The sequence below is a fragment of the Emydura macquarii genome, unplaced genomic scaffold (assembly GCF_026122565.2).
Source record: "Emydura macquarii macquarii isolate MOO-44397 ecotype Brisbane River unplaced genomic scaffold, CSIRO-AGI_Emac_v2 contig_374, whole genome shotgun sequence".
NCBI classification, from domain to species: domain Eukaryota; kingdom Metazoa; phylum Chordata; order Testudines; family Chelidae; genus Emydura; species Emydura macquarii.
In genome coordinates, this window is record NW_027130511.1 from 10,981,179 (window position 1) to 11,005,940 (window position 24,762).

Below are 24,762 nucleotides of genomic sequence, written 5' to 3' on the forward strand. Positions count from 1 at the left end.
CCCTTCTGTACTATTTCACTTTTCTGGGCACCATGAAATTGACTTGCCAGATCTGATATTCCTGTTCCTTGATTTGGCACCTCTACTGTTTCAGCAAATCATATCCAGTCTTTTCTCCCGGAAAGAATTGTGTGTTAAATTTGGATTTTGTCGTAACAAAAGTTTTTGTCAAAATCTCCTACTATTGCTGTAGTACTGGTGCAATTCCACTGGTATTAACAATAATGAGAGCGCTAGTGTAAACCAGGAAGACAGATCTGGGGGCTTGACAGTCGGAAAAGAGAGAGGAGAAGGACTTGGGGGTATTAGCAGATCACAGTCCGATTATGAGCCATCAATCTTCTCTGGCAGTGAAAAATTCCACTCACACATGTTCAAGAAAGATTAATTCAAACTGGAACATATGAAGAAAAGGACTAATAGGATGATATGGGAAATAGAGAAAGCTTATCTTACAAGAGGAGAATAAAAGAAGGTGGTTTGTTTAGCCTAGCTGAAAGGGGATGTGACTGCCCACTATAAAGACATTAGGGGCGTAAACACCAGGGAGGAAAAAATGCTATTTAAGCTAAAGGAAAATCTTGGCACATGAACAAATGGGTATAAACTAACCATGAATATATTTAGGCTGGAAATTAGAAGGTTTCTAACCATCAGAAGAGTTTTAGAGATGGAACTTCAGAAGTTTATGATAGAATTACATGATGAAGTTGCCTGTGATTGTAAGGGACTGGACTTGATGATGACCCAGGATGTCCTTTCTGGTCATATGTCCAATATTCCAATGTAGATCAACGAAGTGGGCAGAAAGAAGGAAAGAAAAACAGAGTAGAATGGGCTAGGTCAAGGGAAGGAAAAACTGACTGTTAGGGAGAGAAGGAACAGTAGCGTATTCATTAAGATGGTTTCTCATCTCTCAATTTATATAACTTTGGTGCTCATGCTCTAAAAGGATTAATCACTTATCAGAATAGATCAGTTGTTACACGTTTGCGGTAAAGATGGTGTGAAGGGACATGATGACACGTAGGTGAGCCAGAGCAACATATGCCAACCACATTTTTGTCATATATATGTCAAACAGCTATTTGGAGTGTTCTGCATACTTTTTTGTAATATGCAACTATTTTTGTTTGTACATTTTCTTTGGTAGAACAGTTCTTAAAATATCCTTTGCCTAACTCTATGATGAACCCTCAGTCCCTGCTTCCCTCTTCAGGGCACTGTTTCTTTTTTATAAAGAATGGGAACTCTAAGAAGGAAATTCCAGGTTTGCTGTGGGAGGAAGTTAATGGGTTTCCAATAAATAGCGAGGCAGTGTGCTGAAGAAAATAAGACACTGTTCTAGGATCAGTAGACCTAAATTCAATTCTTGGTTCTGCCACTGAAATCAGCATGACCTTGGGCAAGTCACTTTACTTCTCTGTGTCTCTGTTGTACCCCTGCCACTCTTTGTATGTCTTGTCAATTTGAACTAAATTCTTCAGGGTATGGGATTACCCTCTATGCTGCACGTGCATGTTTGTATGTGTACAATGTCTAGCACAATGCAATCTTGATCTCATTTGGGGCCTTTAGGCAATACCATATAGAAATTATTAATAATCAATTCACAGAGCAGCATCTCATTTTCTCATCTCATTATCAAGCTTTCATTTCTTTTGAAAGCTTTCAGTAGAACTGTTTTCACTGTATATGGGCAAGGATGGATTGACCCTTCAGAGATGCATCAACTAAAGTACTTAACTGACTCATATTTGAAATGCCAACAAATTGGGAGCCTAAAGTTGCTGTGCTCTTGGGAACCTAAGAGCAGTAGTATATTATTTGTTTGTACATCACCAACTGTGTGCTAGTCACTTAGCGTAAATATCTGTGGCACAGGTGATCCAGTAGCAGAGCTCCCTGTACTGGTTAATATAGTCCTTGATAAGTTGCATTTTCAGAGTCTCCCATTTGTTTTCACTGGAAGACTTGTGCAAACTTGCTTGCAAGTCCTTGCTACTTTTCAGCAGATGGCACTATAACATAATTTCCTTGTGTGCTTTCAATGGGTATGTCTACACTGCTGTGACAGTGTCGGCGCTCCTGGATCGATGCTGCAGGATTGATTGAGCGAGCAATGGAGACTCGCTCAGTTGATCCCAGAAGTGCTCTCCAGTTGACACCATAAATCCAACCCAGTGAAAAAAGTAAAGCTGCATCGATTGGAGGGCGTCTTCCATCTGCACAGCCCAGTGGAGACGCCGCGGTAAATAAAAGTTAGTAAGTCAACAGGAGATGTGCATTCTACAGTATGTAACTTGCATATCTCCCGTCAACACAGCTCGGCAGTATAGACCAGGCCACTATCTGGCACTGAATTCAACTTAACAGATTGTTTTTAAAGAGTCCTAGTTTTCAACCCTGAGAGAAACTAGAGGAAGCCAGAATATTTTTTTTTTTTTTGTTCTCTTCTCTACATTATCAAATCCACTTAATATGTAACGATACTATATTTTCAGTTATTTTCAAATAATTTTATAAACATTATCTAAGAGCTTGAATTTTGCCTATTTTTTGTCATGTAGTAGAATTTATTAAATAATTTTAATAGTTAATACCCGGATGATACTGTTCAGCTATTCCAAATTCAGACTTTGCTTTTGTGAAGGCTTGTGTTAATTGTTACCTAAAAATACATTGAGAATGTTATTTTAAACATTGCAATATTTATGTTTTCTGTTTCACCCTGAATATAAAGATATGTATCAGTAATTAGTATCAACACTTAGAGCAAAAGCACTCAACGCTTTGCTAAATGTGGACATTAAAAAAACTTTCACAGAAATTCATAATAGGTAACCTTATTTTGCCAGAATGCTAAAGAAACCTTATACCTTAAACTGTTTTATATATGTTGTTAAGCAATATTTATTGCTTTGCATAAAAATTACTGTAACTTATATAGTATAAAAGGCAATGGTTTGGTGTACTCCAGTTTGTCCAGTAAATTGGCCATCAGGTTACATTATCTTAAATTTTGCATGGAAAGAGGAAGAAACTAGAAAGGAAATAGGCAGTCCAATAGACTTCTACCAAAAATTCCTCCCCTTCCCCTCAAAAAAAGCACACTTTCTAGTAGTATTTTACAATCATGTAGTAGACTACCTAATTCTGAGGAATGGGCCTTGTTTCTTTTCTTTGTCCAAGAGGGGAATCTGCAGGGAGTCCAGTTGTGATTTGCATATTCAGGACTACCCAGCCCCTCTGGTGCAAGCTAGAGCTGAATAAAGCTCTGCTCTGGCACACTCCCTCCACTCCCTGTCTTCCCCAGGCTCTGCTCCCAGCTCTTTCCATTTACCTTGGGGTTTGGGGGGAGAGTGGTACCAGTGGAGAGCTCCCCTATGCAGGGAGAATTCTCCACTAGCTGTCCAGCTGGTTTAAGTCCACTTTGCACTGTATGAGTATGACAGTGGATTTAATGGATCACACTTGGCTTGTTATAAAAATTATGAAACCTTTGTTACAAATTAATATAATTTCCATAAGAATGGAAAATCTTTGACGAAGAAGGAATAGAAGTCCCCCTTTTCTCTGGTGCCTTTAGCAAGATGAATCTTAGACAAAATTGACAAGATTAACATGCCTCTTCCCGCCGCTGATTTTCCCAGACATTTTTCAGACTGGAATTTTTCATATGTATGTGTTTTTTTGGTTTCAATGTGAGATTTTTATTTTCTGTTTTGCTACTGTTAGATTTTGCTTCAAATAGCCTGGGCTTTGATCAATGTTTTCAAATGATCCACTGTCATTCTTAACTTAACCTGCAGCTGTATGCTCTCCTGGGCAAGTAGGGTGATTAGATGTTTTTTGCGCACACTTATTGCTGTGTTTTTCCTCATCAGAGTACTACTGTGCCAAAATATAAAAATCTATTTCAATTTTGAAAATTGGAGTGCTTATCGTACAATAGCTTCTACTTCATCAGCAACTTAAGATCTGTTTTTTCAATAGTTTAAGAATTACTATTATATATCTAAGTGGACCCATGCTCTACATAAAAGCTATGGTGAGAAAATGGGCTAAGCTCTAAAACTACAGAATGTTTATTCTTTCTGTAACTGTGTGATTATTTTACCTTTTTCTTTACACTCTAGAACCAAAGTTCCTGGAAATCCATATTTTCCATTGTTGTTTTAGATGTGCCTATGCCTCATAAAGCTCATTCTTTGTTTAAAAATCTAGGTAATAAAAATCCAGAATAAATATTTAAATCTCCATGTTGCTTCCCCAAACTAATTTTAAATTCAGTATTCTTTGTCTTACAGTGAAAACTCATATGCAACAAGGCTTAATCTCTGTTGCCGCTCGTACTGTGATAACACATCTGGTGAACCACTTAGACCACTATCCGATGAGTGGAGGCCCTGCTATGCTAACCAGTCAAGTTTGCGAGAACAATGACAATCCTTACAGTGAAAGTCCTGAACTTTCTCCTGAACTTTTTGAGAGCCCAAACCTCCAGTTCTTTGTGTTAAACAACACTACTTTAGTCTCTTGTATACAAATCCAAGCAGAAGAGAGTATGCCTGGAGGAGGATTGTCTGCTGGACTTGCATCTGCTAATTCAAATGTCAGAATTATAGTGCGTGATCTATCTGGTAAATACTCATGGGATTCTGCCATTTTGTATGGGCCGTCATCTTTATGTGGATTATCAGAACATACTTCTTTGGCACTTTCTGTATCTCAGCAAGAGAAACCAGAAGATGCTCCAGCATCTGAGCATATAGAGGATGTATCTGTAAGGGATAGAATTGCACTTCAGGTAAAAAGAAAATTTAGGGAGACTGTGCCAACTTGGGATACAATCAGGGATGAAGAAGATGCTCTTGATGAGCTGTTACAGTATTTAGGTGTCACTAGTCCTGAATGCTTACAGAGAACAGGAGTCTCACTCAATATACCTGCTCCTCAACCTATCTGCATCTCAGAGAAACAAGAAAATGATGTCATCAATGCAATCCTTAAACAACACACAGAAGAGAGAGAATTTGTTGAAAGACACTTTAGTGACTTAAATATGAAAGCTGTGGAACAGGATGAGCCAACTCCACAAAAGCCCCAATCGGCATTTTACTATTGCAGATTACTTCTCAGTATATTGGGAATGAATTCATGGGATAAAAGGTAAAAAGAGAAGATAACTATATTATTTAACATGAATTACTATTTGTTAAAAATGACATTGTTTGGTAACAATATGTAACTCTCCCTTCATCATTTCATTAATCCTCCTAACTGTAGACAGTAGAACTGGTTAGGGCAAGAATGCCTTTGGCCAATTGTCAGCAGAATTTTTGTAATGGGGGAGTTGCATCTAATAAGGGGGAGAAGGCTGTTTTGTTACTTTCAATCCACAGTGTGGAGAGACTGGGGACAGGACGTCAGCCTGCTGACCTTATTGCTCCCTAAAATCCATGCAGTCCACAGGGTTTGAAAGTAAAGAACATCCTTTCCAGCTCAGTGCAGGGATATATTGGTGGGAAAATCCCCTCTCTTCCTAGTTTGCTCTCCTCACCAGCTCCATTAAGAAACTTTAGATGAGTGAAGAAAGACACCCTTGCTGCCTCCTGTATGCTCTCCTCCATGCTTCTGCAGAGAGATGGAAAAGACAAGGCACCTCTCACTACCAGACCCAAGCTCTAGAATCGCAGCAGGTTTGTTGTTGCTGTGTTACTGGTAAACACCCTCTTGCCCTGCCTGAGGAAAGGGCATGCACATGTCCTCTGCCTAGAAAAGTGTACAAATAGAAAACTGAAAAGTAAAGAGGGGGTTTTTTCTCTCATTTCTTTCGGTTTGGGTAATCTTAGATGTTGCAAATAACAATAGGAGGTAAAAAATGTTCAGTGGAAAAGAAATGTACTTTTTGTATTGATAATGACTTTTTTAAAATGTAAAATCAGTATTCCAGAATTTAAGGGTCTTTCTAAAATCATATCTCTCTGTTGAATGAAATGCTGAGCTGATAATTAGAAGATCAGAATTAGGCATCAAAATATGTCCATATTATGAAGGAAAAATAGATATTCTTTAGAACTAAAATAAGTCTGGATCAGTAAAATAACATTGCAGTCATATGAGTGAAACATTTTGATCACGAAGAACTTTGGTAGCAAATAAGTTTTAAGAATGGTTGCAACACAAGTGGGCCTTTAGTTTGCCAAAGCAGCCTGTTTTCCAATGGGTACTGCTCTTAACCTCACTTCAGTATGTTTTATGGGTAGTATCTTAAGCAGGTTTAAAAATTGGGTAGTAGTTATTTTGTTGTAATATAACTGTTTCTTAAGCAAACAAACAAAAAGTGTTTACAGATGACTAGGTGGGCTGATAGACTCTGCTTTGCTCTACAATTCAGGAATGTAGAGTTCAGTTTTTAATGCATTCTCTAGGTTGGTAGATTATGGGAAAACCTGCCTTATAGTGATAGACTCAAGGAACTCAATCTATTTATTTTAACAAAGAGCAAGTTAAGGGGTGACTTGGTTATAGTCTGAGTTCTGTGACAGGGTCAGACTGCATGGCTACTGGATAGTACTAGAAGGCCAATATATCAGCCCTAGGATCAGTAAGTCCCTTTTCCCCTGGTAGCTGAGCAGGGGTTACTCCCGGTTAATTAATACACCTGGAGCCAATCAATGCCCTGCCCAGGACTTGTTAACAAGCCTCCCCTCCTGAGAAAAGGTGCAGCTGGAATTGTGGGAGGGAGGTGAGCTACTGGAGTGTGTGTGAGCAGGCAAGAAGCTATCAAGAGCCAAGAGGGTTTAAGAGAGAGAGCAGAAGGCTGGCAGGAGAGAACCCTGCAGGTACAAAGATTAGGGGAGGGAAACCCTGCCCAAAGAGGGCAAAGGACCTTTCCCAGGCCTGGAGGCATAAGGAAAGAGACCCTTCCAGAAGGGAAAGATTGAACTGGACATTTGGTTTGGACACTACCATGCCCATGGGGCTGTCAGAGGTCAAGAACCTTCTTTGGCAAGGAGGCCAGGAAGGGCCCCTGTCCGAGCAGGGTATGGACATTAAGTCAAGTGGCACGGGGAAGTAACCCAGGGAAGCTAGCAGCTTTCCTGAAGCCACAACATAAGGTTGCAGCTTGTAGGGTCCCTGGATTGGGTCCCAGAGTTGAGGGTGGGACCGGGTCCCTCTACCGGCCATTCACTGGAGGGCCAAGAGCCCCAGCGAAGAGGCAAGGGCCTGTGAGAACCAGAGACAGGACCAGGAGCCAGCAAGGAGCAGCCATCTTAGAGCAGATGCATTACCCTCACCCACCACTAGAGGGTGGAAGAAACACTAAGGGGTAAAGCAATTCCCTGACGTACTGCTAGAAGGAAGCGCTGGACCCATCAAGGTAGAGGAAGAGCTTTGTCACAGTATCTACATGGGAAACATTTTTGTTATGGGCCTTTCAGTCCATCAGAGAAATGTGTAACACGATCCAATGGCTAGAAGTTGAAGCTAGACAAATTCCGACTGGAAATAAGGGTAAATATTTAACAGTGAAACTAGATTTATTTAGGGGAAGTTCTATACAAGATATCAGGCTATATGATCACAAATGGTCTCCTCTGGCCTCGTGATTTGTGAATCTGTCCTGTATTGCTAAGCTGCTATCCTCAGGCCTACTAAGGAGTAAATTATATGGGCTCCAAAGGAAGTCCTGTCTAGTTTTCTGCAGACAGCTGGAGTCACTAGGTTGAGGGAGAAAAGTGGGCAAAAGTAGGGTTATGCTGAGGGCTCTAAGAAGCATGCAGAAGACATTCTGGCATAAGATTAACAATACATAGAACTTATTTTTAAAGGAAATTTGAGAAGGCAAGAAAATTTTGGGTGATTGCATGAATGAAACTGAAATATGTTCTTGTATTGTCCTATACTCTTTACTAAACAGGATGAAAATGTTACTAATTTTCTCCATTTAGAAGGAGCTTTCATCTCCTGAAAAAAAATGAAAAGTTGCTTCGAGAACTTAGAAATTTGGACTCAAGACAATGGTAAGTTATCTATTAAAAATTGTCTAATTACCCTTCCTAATTTATTTAATCATTTTATTTTTCCAATTTTTACAATTCTTGTTTATATGGAATTGAAGACTAGTTTATGTTCTGATAAATGATTCGTGCTCACTAAATTTTGGAAGCAGTACATGCTAAGAATTAAGTGAAACTAAAATGAAATGAAAATTGAATGAATAGATTATCATGAAAGAGAATAAACCCCCCAAAAACAGGTAGTTCATCTGTCAAATACTATTTCTGCTCTGTTCCATGAAAATCATTATGTAAAGCATGCTATGATACCCATATATACTGTACTTACATATCTTATAAAAGAGAGACATTCTAAAATTCAGTTACAATAGCTTTGAAACTAATTTTATAGCTGTGGCTCAAAGCCATCAATATCTGAGGAGGAATGAAAATGATTAGAGTTGAGGCTCTAATGGAAAGCTAGAGCTATTTCAGGATGAAACGGTGACCAACAAAGGTTTCAGACAGTGTCCATTGCAGGCCACTTTTTCAAACCAAGGGCTTGTAGTTTTCCTTTTAAGATGTTTTATTAAGTCTTTTACAAATGGATACCAAAGTAGCATCTGGGGGCGGTTAATTACATTGCATGCAGTCTCTCAGTAGTGGATGTCCGAGAAATGCCATCTTGTACACAAGTGGCAACATTGTTGAGATCTCTGTGTTTCTTCCCATCAGTAGATTAGCTTCAAGATGAGTAAGTGAAAGTTTTAGAGGTACATTTAATTTTTAAAAGATCTTAAATTTTGCTTAGTGCTCTTTCTCTTTATTGGGAGGGTATTTTTGAATATGAAAGACCATATTAAAGAATGGGCTAGGGAATTTACAATTTGCTGGCTACTCTGCATTTTGTCAGTTGTCCTCCAAGGATCATGTGACTGCCATAACAGCTATAGAATTAGTATTATCAGAATTAGTATGACAGTTTCGGGAAACTCTGTTAAGTTGCTCAACTCTGAATCCACCAATCAGAAATCCAAGGACACAAGAAGTTACCTTGCTACTTGAGGATATTAAAATCATTTCCCTGAGACATATTTGTCACTCAAGATACCACTATTTATGGGTAATGAAAAGTCTCCTTCGTAATGTAAAATAATGCCCAAATCAGAGGTTTTACTTGTTTCGTATCTTAACTGTAAATCTCTTACTTAACTTTCTGAATACATTATTATACCATTTGTTGCTGCTAATTTCAGCCTATGTCTAACTGTGCTGAATTGGTCCTTCAGACATAAGTTCCTGTTAGCAAGCTTGTAAAAGAGAAGATATAAAAAAGAATAGAGAAGAGGATGAGAATACAAAAAGATAGAAAGAACAGAAAGAAAAAGCCTTTTAATTGTTCTGCACTTTCACTGCCTTTTTTATTCTGAAAGTTATGATCTATGTGCAGTGTTTTCATTGTCTGTCTCTGTGTTAAGACTAGGAAGTGCACTTTTATGTGGTAACAATCCAATGACAATCCTGTGTTTTACAGCCGAGAGACGCACAAGATAGCAGTATTTTATGTTGCTGAGGGACAGGAAGATAAACACTCCATTCTCACTAACACTGGAGGAAGCCAAGCCTATGAGGATTTTGTAGCAGGCCTTGGTTGGGAGGTATCTGTTTTAAGTTTTATTTATACTTTCTGAGTTTTGTGTTAGATTGTAGAAAACAAATATAAAATGTGAGGCTTATTGTTTTTCTCTCTAATCTTCCATCTCTATTATTCCTTATTACTGCTCACAATTACTGAAAAATCTTATTCTGAGAATGGGACTTTAAGAGGGAAATTGTGGTTTTACTTCTGTCAGTGATGCTATGTAGCTCAACTGTTGAGACAGCAAAGCTTTTCTGGCTTTGAAAGAGGTACCTGTGGAAGCTGCTACATAATCAGAGGCTGTTCAACAGTGTGCAATAGAAAGCCAGTCTGTTTCTGACTTTTATACACTAACTAGACTGTCTATTCTTCTGCAGGCCTGAAAGTTAAGTCCATTTAAGGTTCTGCGTATTATTTAAATTTGGGAGTTGGAGAAATAATGGCATGCTGCTTCTCTCACCCTCTTCCCCTGTTTACGAGAGAGACACACACACACACATCCCTGTCTCTTTCACCAATTGCAAATGGATGGTATGGCATAATCATATAAGGACCACTGTCATCATTAGAGCACCAGTTAAATATGGTTCTCCCCTGACTCTCCCCTGGTCCAAATGCCTTTTGGTATACTAACCACCATCACATTCTGGCTGCCCAGGACTGACCCCCAACTACCACCATTAGGGAAGAAGCTTCAGGCATAAACCTGTCCCATAGAAGTGCAGGAATCATAACTGATTCTAACTGTCACAGAAGTGCCACCACAGCCATCCCACTCTCCTGGGAGCCAGTACCCACAGTTGCTTTTCTGCTCCTCAGAAGAAATAGAGATCTACCACATAAAGAACCGATTATGATTGTTCCGGCTTCCCAACAGGAAGGAAGGGCAACTGCTATATTTCTGCTGATCCCATCACAAACACAGATATTGTTGTCCCATACTTTTTCCCATTCCTGAACTTTGAGGAGGAAAGTCAGGAGTAATCCTTTTGCAGTGAGTTATTTCTCTTAGCATTATAAATCTAAAATAAATGCCTTTTTTAAGGTGAGGTTACTTTCCCTGACAGCATATTAAATGTTTTAGCCTCTTGGCATGAAATTCTGGATTTTTTTGGTTGGTGTAATAGCAAAACCATTATTTCCTAGTGTCAGATTAAATGTGTTTTAATATGTTTGATTTAACTTTGTAAAAATGTTGCTGCAGAACTGAAATAATACATTATACTTAATCAGGTTTGCAAAACTTCTTTAATTGTAAAGAAGTCTGTTTCCATCAAATTTAAGACTTACCATCATATTTGCAAATTTTCAGTTACGGAATTTCACAATTTTCCATTTTCACAAAGTGAAAATTGATGTTTTCTGACAAAAAGAAAAATTCCCTACACTTAGAATTTATGTGGAAAGTCACCAGGCAAGCCAAAATTTGCCAGCTTTGGTCAAAACTTTTTCACAGCTCAAGTCAAGAACTGATATATTGCCTTTGGAATTCACATGCAAATTCAAAAAGCAAGCTTGAGTCATTCAAGCTACTGCAGTTTATTGATCATTAAGCAAACTATTAATCACTGTTTCCACTTTTGCTTTTTTTCCTCCTTTGACCCTGACCAGTCTCTGTGATTCTTGTTATACTCTCTTGAGCCAATAAATATAGATGCTCTTTCAGTGCATTTAGTTTCTTTTCTAATTAAGTTCGTCTAATTAGTGAGCCCCTGCTCCTTTAGATAAATATAATAGTACAAACGAATCAGCATCAGCGCAGAATTATGGATTTTTTAAATGTGTATTATGATGAATGAAAAGGTTTTCTCTAAAGAGTATATTTACTACCTGAAATGACTTTTTCCCCCTAATGTTACATGGGCTTTGATCTTAGGTAAATCTCACAAACCATTGTGGTTTTATGGGAGGATTGCAAAAAAACAAAAGCACTGGATTGACCACTCCATATTTTGCTACCTCTACAGTGGAAGTAATGTTTCATGTGTCAACAAGAATGCCTTCTGATTCGGATGACTCTTTAACAAAAAAGGTAAGTTGTTTTGAATACAGCTTTTCCTTTGGGTAACAATAAATCAAGGGTTTTTAGGAAATAATTTCTTACAAATAATTGGTAGTTTTTTCTAAAAATAATACAATGTTTGCTCCTCTAACAGCTTATGTATTATTAGAATCATAGAATATTAGAATTGGAAGGGACCTCAGGAGGTCATCTAGTCCAACCCCCTGCTCAAAGCAGGACTAACCTCAGCTATATCATCCCAGCCAGGGCTTTGTCAAGCCTCAGCTTAAAAACCTCTAAGGATGGAGATTCCACCACCTCCCTAGGTAACCCATTCCAGTGCTTCACCACCCTCCTAGTGAAAAACTTTTTCCTAATGTCCAACCTAGACCTCCCGCCCTGCAACTTGAGACCGTTGCTCCTTGTTCTATCATCTGCCACCACCGAGAACAGCCTAGCCCCATCCTCCCTGGAACCCCCTTTCAGGTAGTTAAAGGCCACTATCAAATCCCCCCTCATTCTTCTATTTTGAAGACTAAACAAGCCCAGTTCCCTTAGCCTCTCCTTATAAGTCCTGTGCTCCAGCCCCCTAATCATTTTTGTTGCCCTCCGCTGCACTCTCTCCAACTTGTCCACATCCTTTTTGTAGTGGGGGGCCCAAAACTGGACACAATATTCTAAATGCGGCCTCACCAATGCCGAATAGAGGGGAATAATCACTTCCCGTGACCTGCTGGCAATGCCCCTCCTAATGCAGCCCAATATGCTATTAGCCTTCTTGACAACCAGGGCACACTGCTGACTCATATCCAGCTTTTTATCCACTGTTACCCCCAGGTCCTTTTCTGCAGAGCTGCTGCCCAGCTCGTCGGTCCCCAGTCTATAGCTGTGCATGGGATTCTTCCTTCCTAAGTGGAGGACTCTGCACTTTTCTTTGTTGAACCTCATTAGATTTCTTTTGGCCCAATCCTCCAGTTTGTTTAGGTCACTCTGTATCCTATCCCTACCTTGCAGGGTATCTACCACTCCCCCCAGCTTGGTGTCGTCCGCAAACTTGCTGAGGGTGCAATCTACCCCATCCCCCAGATCATTAATAAAGATGTTGAACAAAACCGGCCCCAGGACCGACCCCTGGGGCACTCCGCTTGTGACCGGTTGCCAGCTAGACATGGAGCCATTGATCACTACTCGTTGAGCCCTATGCTCTAGCCAGTTCTCTATCCATTTTATAGTCCATTCATCCAACCCATACTTCTTTAACTTGCTGATAAGAATACTGTGAGAGACAGTATCAAAAGCTTTGCTAAAGTCAAGGTATATCACATCCACCGCCTTCCCTACATCCACAGAGCCAGTCACCTCATCATAGAAAACAATCAGGTTGGTCAGGCATGACTTTCCCTTAGTGAATCCGTGTTGACTGTTCCTGATCATCTTCTTCTCTTCCAAGTGCCTTAAAATGGATTCCTTAAGGACCTGCTCCATGATTTTTCCAGGGAAAAGCTGGAAAAGCTATTAAAAGCTATTAAAACTGGCTGGGGTGGGTGGATTATACTGTTTTATATTACTTTCTACCAACCAATTATTTTGCCACAGTTGGGAATTTTGTCACATTTGTACATCTTATCACAGCTGATGTCACAGGAATTGTTATGTAAGGAGAGGAAAAGGAATGAAGTTAACAGTCTATGTGGAAGAAAAACGTCCAAGTCTGAATAACATGTTCTAGTGCTTTGAGACTTCTGGACATGAACTGTTAACTTCTCGGAATAGCTGATGAATACACTCTCCAAAGATTAATGTTTTAGTTATTCTTTAAGTCTTGCAGTTAAGTGTGTTCACAGAATATTTACCTTTAAAAGAAGATCAAAATGTTAGGAATTTGACAGCATTGAGTATATTTAGTTGTATTGCTTTGTTGATGACACAAATGTTCAGCAGAAGTCTGCTCTCTTATATCCACCTTAAGGGAAATGGCTTTCTGTATTGGTATTTTTTCTTTAGAATTTAATAAATTCCACATTAGTGATAATAAGTTGAGGCCTTGAACATGTGTCCTATTACAAATGAACAATTGGCTATCATTAGACTGTCCCCCCTTTCCTCTGTACATACATCTTCAGATGCGCTAATCCATTCAGTAGACACATTAATGAGCACTGGTTGAAGTGTAATATTGGAGGAAGTGAGGCTGGTTGACCTCAGAATGGAGTTTAATACTTGTAATTAAATTAGATAGTAGACAGTAGAGAGAGAAATAGCCATGCCTCTGGCAAACTTCAATTATTAATGACTTTTTTTGTTCTTTTTGTTCAACTTGAAGAAAATAATTTATATCTTTTTGTTATCATTATTGTTTATTACAAACTGACTTTTAATTCTAACTTTTCTCAGTGGCATCATGTAATTTTTTTAAACTTAAAATATTTTCTTGTTTTCCCAAGATGGGCACTTCTACTCTACTATTTTATTTCATAAAGTGCAGTCAATATATTATTTAGGTTTCTAAACAAATTATGAAAGTGTCTTAACAGCAAAATCAACTTTATAACTTTTTAATAACTAAAGTAACAATATGATTCCTGGCTCAGCCTTTTTTGAGAAACCAGTGTACTTTGCATACAAAAATATATATCAATAACCTTTTTGAATTAGAGTGATTAAAAAAGTAATGGGAGGTCAATGTAATTAAAATTGTTTCCAGTTTGTTAAATAAATTTAAAAAAAACCAAAAGTCCCACATTTTAAAAGTTACGGGTTTCAGCAGAAAGTGCAGCCTGAAGTCTATAACTGTTTTCAAGATAATACCATCCTTTCCACGTAGCTAACACCTTTAGCCACATTTCAGAGCTGGTCCAGTCCTTTGGTGATTTAATTTTTTTAAAAGTTCAGATCAGTCATCATTTTCACAATTCCAGTTTGACATTCTCACCTAAACCCCATTTCTTTCTACTTTTACCCATAATCACATTCTTCAGTAATTTAGACTATTCTGAGGGCAGTATGGTCTAATGAATAGGGTACTGCACTGTGAGTCAGGAGACCTGGATTCCATTCCTAGCTCAGCCACTGACCTGCTGTGTAATCTTGTCTAGTCACTTTACCTCTCTATGCCTCTATTTCTCCTCCCATCTTCTGTCTCTCTTTCGTTTGTAAACTCTTCAGGGCAGAGAATGCCTCATGTGTTTGTACACTGCCCAGCACAGTGGGCCTCTGATCTCAGTTGGGACCTCTAGAGATACTTCATCAATACACATAGTAGTAATCAGAATTTTATATATATATATATATATATATATATATATATATATATATATATATATATAAGGCTTGTTAAATACAGTGGGCAACATGTGACTTTTTACAACAGAAGATGATTTTTTTCACATTTGTATAACTTGTTGCTATTGAGGTCACAAAAATGATGATATGAGGGGAGGAGAATGAAGGGAGATGATGAATGGTATGCCTAAACTGAAAGGGGGGAAAAAAACCAAAACCCTGCAGCAGCATGTCTCCGAGTCCAGGTCAGTCGTCTCAGTATTGCACTACATGGCTAAAAATTGCAGTGTAGAATAGACCTTTCCACACAGTCTCTGAGATCCATCCCTGTCACCAGGTTTCAGAGCCCAAACTCCAGCCTGACCAGGGATGTCTACACTGTTATTTTTAGTCCTGTAGCATAAGCCCAAGTCAGTTGACTCAGACTCTGAGACTTACTGCTGTGGGGGTTTTGTTTTTTCAATGTAGACATATTCTAACTGTGTGGAAGAAGACCTTGGATCTTGAACTTTCACTGAGGGTTTTGAATGTGTTTAGCCATGTTTTTACTGTGTGTTTTATTTGTAGAATTTGTACAATTTATTTATTGTACTTTGGTCAGCTGAAGAATTGTTGCTGGTTTCTATATTGTAATGTGCCTAGAGGTAGATGATGGTTCATCTTATAAATGGAAATTAAATTTAATTAAAATAAAACTTCTTCCTGTCAGCCTAACCACTACAATATCAAGAGTCTAGTGCTTCAGATGCCCGGCCAATTTAAAACTTATTTTCTGTCAATCTTTCTGAATAGTAAATAAAATTTTAAGTATCTTGGGATATCTTTGAAACACTGAAGTCTAAAGACAGCAGTTAGAGAGCAGAAAAGAAGATGAATTCAAAAGGAAGAGAAGGGAACATTTTGGAGATCTGAGACGGGATTAACATTTAAATGATGAATTACAAATAAAGTCTTTTAATGCATATGTTTCCTTCACCTTTGAATTTTTCTAAGTGAAAAGCTATGTCAAAATAGAAAATATTATTTTAAATACACTTACTGAAGTAAAATTATGATGAAAGTGTCATAATTAAGATAGAACTATAAAATCTCACAACTCACAATGGGAGTGATCTCAGATTCACTCATGCAGTTTATGCCCATCTAGCTGCTACTAACACTTTGAGGAGATTTGGAGGGGGAGGGCGTGAAAGTGTCTTAATATATATGTTATAAATATGGTGTTAAAACAAAAGAGGTCACTTTCTAATGATTAGCCTATTAATCCAACTGGAGCTTTTAGTGATATATAAATGACTCAAGTTTAATTTGACATTGTCAAAGCCCTTCATAAGAATTACAGATCCATAATCATAGCTAATTGTTTTGGTTTGATTTTTAATACAAACTGGATGATTTCAGACATAAGGCCATAAAGCATGTCCATTAGTGCAATATTAGTGTTTTTATAAAATTGCAATTAATCAGGAGTAAAAAAATGTAATGTGTTAAAATAGCATTTTATAAAGAACTTAGCCAAATGCGTGAAGGTGCCTTAGATGTGTTGAATACATGTAACTATGCCAAAAGTAGCTGCAATAAGAAGCTGCTTCCTAAATTTTTATACAGTTTTGTGTTCTTGCTGTACCTCTGTAGTGAACTTTATTTTTGAGGTAAACAAAATAAAATTTGAAAACTAGCTTTCATTATAAAAGGAAATAGTTTTTTTCCCCCTTTCCTGCTGTAGATAAGTGGATACTAGAAATTACAAATAATTTTGGCAAGAGTTCAAGGGTTAATGCAAGAGATAAATAAAAGGAATTTTCTGTAAATTGAGCCCTGCATTATTTCAGTTGTCTTGCCTTTCCAAACCTAACTCATTTAATTTTAAAAAGTAAATACTTAAATTCTTCCTGACAGTGTGCTTTGCTTTTACTATCGTTTATTACTTCAATTATACTTGGTATCACTTAGAACAATCTGCCATTTGGAAATCTCAGTATAGCCTGCAGCTTAGTATTAAGTCTGGCTGGTATTGTAACATGTACAGTGTATGACACTAATGTATCAAAATTAGATTTGATCATCCCTCCTGGTTATATTTATTTCACATTTCTTTTGTATTCGGTTAACATAAACATATTAAGAAAGCTGACACATGGTGATGGCTGTATAGTAAGAATATTTTTAAGTATTTGATTTAAAATTTTAGATAACTTGGCTTTTTCAAATTGTTGTGTTTGTACTTGTTTTTTACAATAGAGAAGAGGTTCAAAGCATATACTATATGTGAAATGGTTAAATTACCTTTGTATTGATTATCATTTGGTCATTATGGTCATGCTTTCAATCACCATCTCAAATGGGGATCCATTATGCTGGCTACTGTTCATGCACATAATAAGACACATTCTCAGTCCTGAACAGCTAACAATCTAAACGGACAAGATAAAGCGTGCAAAAAAGGTAGTGTTATTACCTCACTTTTCAAATGGGGAATTGAGGCACAAAGGGCCACATCCTCTTCTGATGTAAATTGTCATAGCTCTGTAGATTTCAATTAAACTATGACAATTTGTACACATAAAGGTTCTTCTTTGAGTGATTGTCCACATGGATTCCACTCTTGGTGCGTGTGCATCCCGGGTGCACAAGATTGGATTCTTTTAAATAGCCGTGTCTGTTGGGTCCACACATGCACCCTGGGCACCCTCTTGTTCCCTGTTGCAGAGAGTATAAAGAGTGGGGCAGCCACAACTCTCACTAATTTCCTTCTTAGACCTGTGACTGTGAGACAAAACCTTAGAATTCTAGAAGAAATCATAGAATCTTGTAGTATCCACTTCCCTTTTTCCGAGCTGATTTATTTTTGTAGTTAGTGTATTGTTAACATAGATAAATTTTCTTTGCCCGCTGGCTTAAACCCCCCTACTCCCATCCCCCCCAAAAAAACTTCAGACTTACTCAGAGTATTGATAGGTTTCCTTCCCTTGTACAAGGCCCTACTCTTCTGTACAAGTGCCCCTCTATACAAGAACTTAAAATGTTTAACGTCAGCTTGCAGGGGTTCAAGATCTGCCTCTCCTGTGAAGCAGCGATTCTGATGAATGTCAGACACTTACAATGCCTATTGCACTTGGAAGAGGATCGTGCTCTGGAGCACTCCCCAATTTACAAATCCTTCTTCAAGAGGATTCAAAAAGCCATAAGAATGGCCACATTGGGTCAGACCAATGGTCCATCTAACCTAGTATCCTATCTTCCAATAGTGGCCAATGCCAGGTGCTTCAGAGGGAACGAACAAAACAGCGATTATCAAGTGATCCATCCCCTGTCATCCACTCCCAGCTTCTGGCAGTCAGAGACTGGGAGAGACAGAGCATGAAGCTGCATCCCTGACCATCTTAGCTAATAGCCATTGATAGGTAAATCCTCTATGGATTTACCTAATTCTTTTGTGAACCCAGTTATACTATTGGCCTTCACAGTATCCTCTGGCAATGAATTCTACAGGTTGACTGTGCCTTGTGTAAAGTAGTACTTCCTTTGTGTGTGTTAAACTCCTGTGGGGGAGGCAAAACTGAAACTCTTCTTCCTGGAAGGATCCATGCAAGTCCCATTGGACCCTGGCTGACCTTCCAAGAAGCTCCAGGTACCAGGCTCATCCTATGCACTGAGTGCCCTGGTGAGCCAGGACACCACCCTAGGCTCCTGTGAAACCTCTTGAGCCCCATTCGTCAGTGGCATTGGTGATGTCTTCGGAAAGGGTCTGAAAGGAGCGTCGCTCCAAGGATCAGGACAGGCACCAAACCCCCTGTCCAAATGGGGGATGAAAGCCTCCCCTAAGGCTCATTCTTCTAAATGCCTAACGATCTGGTGTCAAATCTCTGTGTGCATCAAAACCCAAATTAGCACCAGTGGTCTCTTTCCTGCCTCAAGAACCATACTGCTTCCAATACCATCAGCAAGTCACTGACCGTGGCACCAAACTTTGCAGCACAGAATATTTTGGTACTGCCTGCCTCTGCTTCTGTACCAAGAACCATTCTACAGTACTGTCTACATCCTTGGCACAGACTCAGATCTTGACTACGATCACTCGAGGACTTTGTGTATCTACACCTGATGAATATTTCTGTCAACACCTTTCCCCCAATGTTCTCATGGTTCAAGCAACTCAAGAAGAGTGAAAGCAATCAGGGCAACCTGCATCTACTTCTTGGGAGAACAACCCAAAGAAATTAGACCTCTTTGGGAGGAAAATACATTTCTCAGCAAGTCTCCAAATGAAAGTAGCAAATTATCAGGCACTACTTTTGAAGACTTTCTACAATTTCCAACTTTTTAGAGATCACAGGCCACAGACTTTCTAAGACTTTAAGGATCCACCTTCCAAGTCTTCTTTGGATTCTCCAAGTCTTCTTCTGGCAACTGCCTTTCCTAATTCCTGGAGGCTTGGACTGGGATAACTTTGGACTGTTTGAGTCTTCAAGACAATCAGCATGACATATCCCATCCAGTTTCAGTCTGCTCCAGTCCCCTTTCCAATCCTTCTTCAGGGACCCCTTGTGACCCTAACAACATCCCAGTGCAAGAGGGCAAGCAGCTCATTGGTATCTGGTAGTAAGTTTCAGCTGGCTTAACCTGTTAATATACCCCAACTCAATAATGTCATAACCTTTATCTAAAATGTGTTGTGTACGATATCAGTAGGAAGCTAATAACATACACCACATGAAAATGTTCATGATCAGTATATACAGAGGACAAATTCAAAATTACAAGCATATCAGAAATTATCAGTGTATCTGCTAGGCAAGGCTGAAGTTACTCCACTCTAGACAAAGAAACATGGTTTCGCCACCTGGAAGGCATCTCTAAGGTATATTAAGAGATAATGTGAATGCAAATTACATAGTAGGTAAATAGGACCATCAAGAGGATAGGGGAAGGAGATTGCAGGAAACAGATCAATTTGCATTTTAGGAAAAACCAGCAGGGGAAGAAATCAGCATGGAACTTCCTTCACCAGGAGACTCCATTTTGCCTTCCTTGCAGCTTGAATTAACTTTATTTTGGAGGATAATCTTCAGAAGATTCCATTTCAAAGGTTCATTGGACTATAAAGAGAGGGGCAAAGAACCCGAACTTATCGTTCACCTAAAAACAAAGCACTTAGGATTTTGTAAGTGATCCTGACCAGATGGATGGTCAGTCATCTTGCTGGAAGGTGGATTGGTAAGAAAACTACCTTGAACAAAGGCTGTAGCTTGTTCTATTAAGTCTTAGACTCTAGAAAGCATTTTTCACTTTTATTTGCTTGTAACCATTTCTAAGAGTATCTTTTATACTTGAACTCACTTAAAATCCTATCTCTGTTTGTTAATAAACTTGTTTTACTTTCAATCTAAACTGTCCCAGTGCTGTGTTTGATATAAAGTGAATGTAAACTCCAGTTAATGTGGCACTCTCCCACTGGCATACAGCGAATTTACCAGATGTAGCACTTCTAGTGTAGACCTACCCTCAGTCTTCAACATCTCAACACCTTCATCCATTGTTTCAAATTCTTTATGGTTACCCTAGCCTCCATCATCCCGTATTTGGATCCTCTGTCTGGTTCACAGCTCTTCATTTATAAGAGATCCACTTCCACATTTCAATACATCCTGCTCACAGGAATTACCAGAGATTTTGGATAGGAACATCAAACTATCAGTATAACGACCTACCTTTGGCCTATCCAGGGCCATCAATGTTCTGGCAATGATGGTCACTCACCTGAGAAGGCAAGGAATCCAGGTGTATCCCTATCTAGATGACTGGCTGGTATAGGAGAAATTCCCACATCAAGGGATCAAATCATTTCCGAGGACACTAAATCTCTTCGCGGTACTGGCACTAAAAGTGAGCAGAGAAATCCACACTGACGCTAACCCAGAGCATAAAGTGTATTGGAGTAGTATTAGACTCCAGGTCAGCAAAAGAAGACCTCTTTCCACAAAGATTTCAAGCTAATTCATCTGACAATGTCAGACTAATCCCAGTACATCAGTGAGGATCTGCCTCAAATTCTTAGGGTACATCATGGCATGCACCTATATCACAACATGTGGCAGACTTCTCCTTCGACATTTACAAAGGTGATTGAGATCAGTATATCTACCCAACAGTCACAGCATGAAACATTGAATGAGAATCTCATAAGTCCTGTCCTCATTAAATTTGTGGATGGCTCCAACACAGGTATGCAGTGCAGTGCCATTTACTATACCATTACTCACAAAAACTCCAATAACAGATTTATCCATCCATGGGGTACAACATGCACTTGAACAACTGAACATCCAGAAGAAATCCTCAGGAGAAATGTGAATGTGGCTTTTCACTGAGTCTTTATTTTAAAAACTCTTGTATCCCGTTATAAATGTACTGTATAATATGTACTGTACACAAACATATTGTGACTCAGCGCCATTCAGCTGGCATGCAGGATGTTCCTGTCCCTCATTCAGGACCTGACAATCCAGTTGTTCATGGTCAACTCTGTGGATGTGCACTACATCAGCAGGCAAAGGGAAGCCAATCTCCACTTCATTAGAAAGCCATGCAGCTCTGGCATTGGTGTATCAGTCTTCACATCACACCAGAAGTGCTACATCTCCCTGGTCTCCAGAACATCCTGGCAGTCCAACTCAGCAGAAACTTGTCCAAGAATTATGAGTGGGTCCCTGAAGACCCCCTGAGAAGGGACCACTTGAAGGCCCCTCAAGTGCTCCCTCCACAGCATCTTTTGCAGATGGGGATTTACAAAATCAGGAGCCATTTGCAATATTTTAGAACAACAAATTTCCATGTTTTATTCCAAAAAATGCCCAAGCCAGGGCTCCCCCGTGAACGCCTTTCTTATACCATGGTTTCCAGATATAATGTACATCTTCCCATCTATACCTATGATGCTCAGTGCGTTGAGGAAGCAGAGACTAGATGTCCATCACATTATCATGATAATTCTGGCATGGACCAGACAATTCTGATATTTGGATTTACTGATTGTCACTATAAAGACAGGTCACCTTACCTGTCCTGCTGCAGCCTGGTTTCCCAGGACAGGTCCCTGTTCTCCTCAACTGCTGAGGACAGGACAAAGGGTGATGAGGCTTAAATTGCAGCAAGGTCAGATGTCCAGAAAAAATTCCTAACTGTAAGGGTAGTTAAGCACTAAAACAAATTACCCAAGGAGGTTGTGGAATCTCCGTCATTGGAGGTTTTTAAGAACAGGTTAGACAAAACTGTTATCAGGGATGGTCTAGATAATACTTAGTCCTACCTCAGTGTAGGGGACCAAACTAAATGATCTAGCGAGGTCCCTTCCCATCCCACATTTCTATGATTTACCATTCACTATTTCCTGGTACAAGCATCCACATTGGATGCTAGCTTTCGTAGGGCATTCCTACAATCTTTGTTGAAATAAAATTCCTCTTACCCACTTCCAGGCAAATAGGCAATTGCTTGAAGGTCACCAAGAGTGAAATCTGTGTTGACACTCACTAGAAGAAGAGAAAACCGTAGCTTACCCTACAGTAACTGTGCTTCTTCAAGATGTGTTCACACACAGACTCCACAGCCTGCCTGCCTTCCCTACTAATCAGAGTCCTGCTACTATGGCATTCTGATTTGAGGAACTGAGTGTGGCTTACAGCTACACTACCCTTTATACACTCTGTTATGGGGAGTGCTACAATGCAGGCGTGGCCCCATGGTTCCAATGGACACCACTAGTCAAAAGAAACTGATCGTGTGTGCATGGGGCACATCTTGAAGAACCAGTCATTGTAGGGTAAGTAACTGATTTATGTGACCTAGAGAGAGAATTGACTATATTTGGATCACATGGGAAGTCTGTGTTAGAATCAGAAATTGAGACTCAGCAGACCTAGGTTCAGTACAGTGCTGGGACACAAGAACATCATCCATCTCTGCTAGAAATGTGAATGTGGCTTTTCACTGAGTCTTTATTTTAAAAACTCTTGTATCCCATTATAAACCAACAGAGAACAGCACAAACTTGTAAAACATGCAAAGAAGGCCACTAACAACCTGTTTAGGTCCTAAAATTTAGCTCCTTTTAAGGTAAATCCTAAATAGTATTCCAGGAGGTTTGTAGGTTATATTGTTAAATTATTCTCTACTGAGAGCTATCTGTTTATTATCCAGAGATGCTGCATAGGTTTTACTTTTATTTAAAGTACAGATATGCTTTGAAAATGGCTATAAAAGTGGCACTTTCTTATTTAACAGATGTGGCTGGGTGGGTGTTTTCAAGGTAATATCTGCCGACTACTTTTTATTTTTTGTATCAGTGCAGAGCCAGCACAGTTAAAGAATGAGTTGGTTTCTGTTCCTTGAGTATCATCAACAGAGTAATTTACTAAATTCCAATCAGGTAAAGCTGTACAAACTAACGGAAGGCAATGGGCCAACAGAGATGTCATCTGTGATGTAATATGGGATTGCACAGGTGTAACTGAAGATCTAATTTGTCACATACAACCTTTGTTACTGGTGATGATGCACAAGAAGGAAAGCAATTTGCTTGGCTGTCAGATGCCAGGTTGAGTTTTCAGGGCTGGCACTTAGTAGGAGGAAACATCTTTTTATCTGTACACTGAACACATTGGATCAGGAAATCCATTGAGATATAATAACATGGAGCCACCTCATGTCATTTTTACAATGACTTTTCAGAAAAGAACATATTTAACAGAAGGGGAATTTTGGAGCATATGGTTGAGATTTTCAAAAGTGTGCATCGTTGGCCTAATTCTACTTGCATGGAAAACGATTGGAGTTTTAATTCTTCTTTTAGCTCATTGTCATTCGGAATACAGACTTTAACTATATCTATACAGCTGAAGTACAGTGTTTTCAGTTGTTAAAAATGGTTTTGTTTTTCCCCTTTTCCAGCTAAGACATTTGGGAAATGATGAAGTGCACATTGTCTGGTCAGAGCATACTCGAGACTACAGGAGAGGAATAATTCCTACAGAATTTGGTGATGTTCTTATTGTTATCTATCCAATGAAAAACCACATGTTCAGTATCCAGATCATGAAAAAACCTGAGGTAAGAGTTTTTTTGTGTTTTTCCTCATGAGTTGACTAACTTTTGGGTTGTCTAGATATATGCTGCTGTTATTTCTGGCATGATAGATTGATCCAACAAGGTAATCCTTCTTTAATAAAACAATAGTAATAGCTACAAAATAGAAGTCATGTACTGAGTGCAGTGTATCGAGGAAAATAAGCAACTGTGAACTAAAGGGCCGTAATCCCATCAAGCAGTTCTGATAACTAATATAAACTGCAAGAACAAAGGTTAGAGTATTTATGTACTCATTTGAACGCTGAGATTAGATTAAATTAAATTAGTCTGTTTTTTTAGATTTTTATTTTATTGTGTTAGTACATGATTCCAAATCCTAGATTTATGTCCTGAACAGGCCACCTCTTCCTTCTTGCTCCATTCAGTTGCTCCATACCACTTTCCTCTCCTTCATCTCACAGCCATTTTTCCCCTTCCCTTAGACTGCCATACAGAAATTCAGGTCCAGATTCAGAAAGATATTTCAGCATGTTGGCTTTAATGGGGCTACTTGTCATTCTTAAAGTTAGGCATATGCTTACATATTTTGTTGAACTGGAGACTTAGCGTGGTTGCCTCCCTGTCTGTTTCTCATGGCCATGTTCTTTAACTGCACCAGATGAACCATTCAGTGTGGCTTGAGCAACTGTTGGGAGTGGAAGCAGCCGTGTATGGTTGGATCACATAATTCATGTGATGTCAGTGTC

At 39.0% G+C, this 24,762-nt stretch overlaps 1 protein-coding gene across 7 annotated transcripts in view; it reads left to right on the forward strand.

Annotated features, from left to right (window-relative positions):
* Window positions 1-24,762, forward strand: part of RALGAPA1 (Ral GTPase activating protein catalytic subunit alpha 1) — a 228,097-nt gene that overhangs the window by 143,344 nt on the left and 59,991 nt on the right. For all 7 annotated transcript variants that reach the window (XM_067533936.1, XM_067533961.1, XM_067533981.1 and 4 more), the window contains 5 exons: window positions 4,311-5,172; window positions 7,959-8,030; window positions 9,541-9,664; window positions 11,522-11,677; window positions 23,879-24,037. In XM_067533936.1, the coding sequence (XP_067390037.1) occupies window positions 4,311-5,172; window positions 7,959-8,030; window positions 9,541-9,664; window positions 11,522-11,677; window positions 23,879-24,037 (1,373 nt within the window). The remainder of the gene's footprint in view (window positions 1-4,310; window positions 5,173-7,958; window positions 8,031-9,540; window positions 9,665-11,521; window positions 11,678-23,878; window positions 24,038-24,762) is intronic.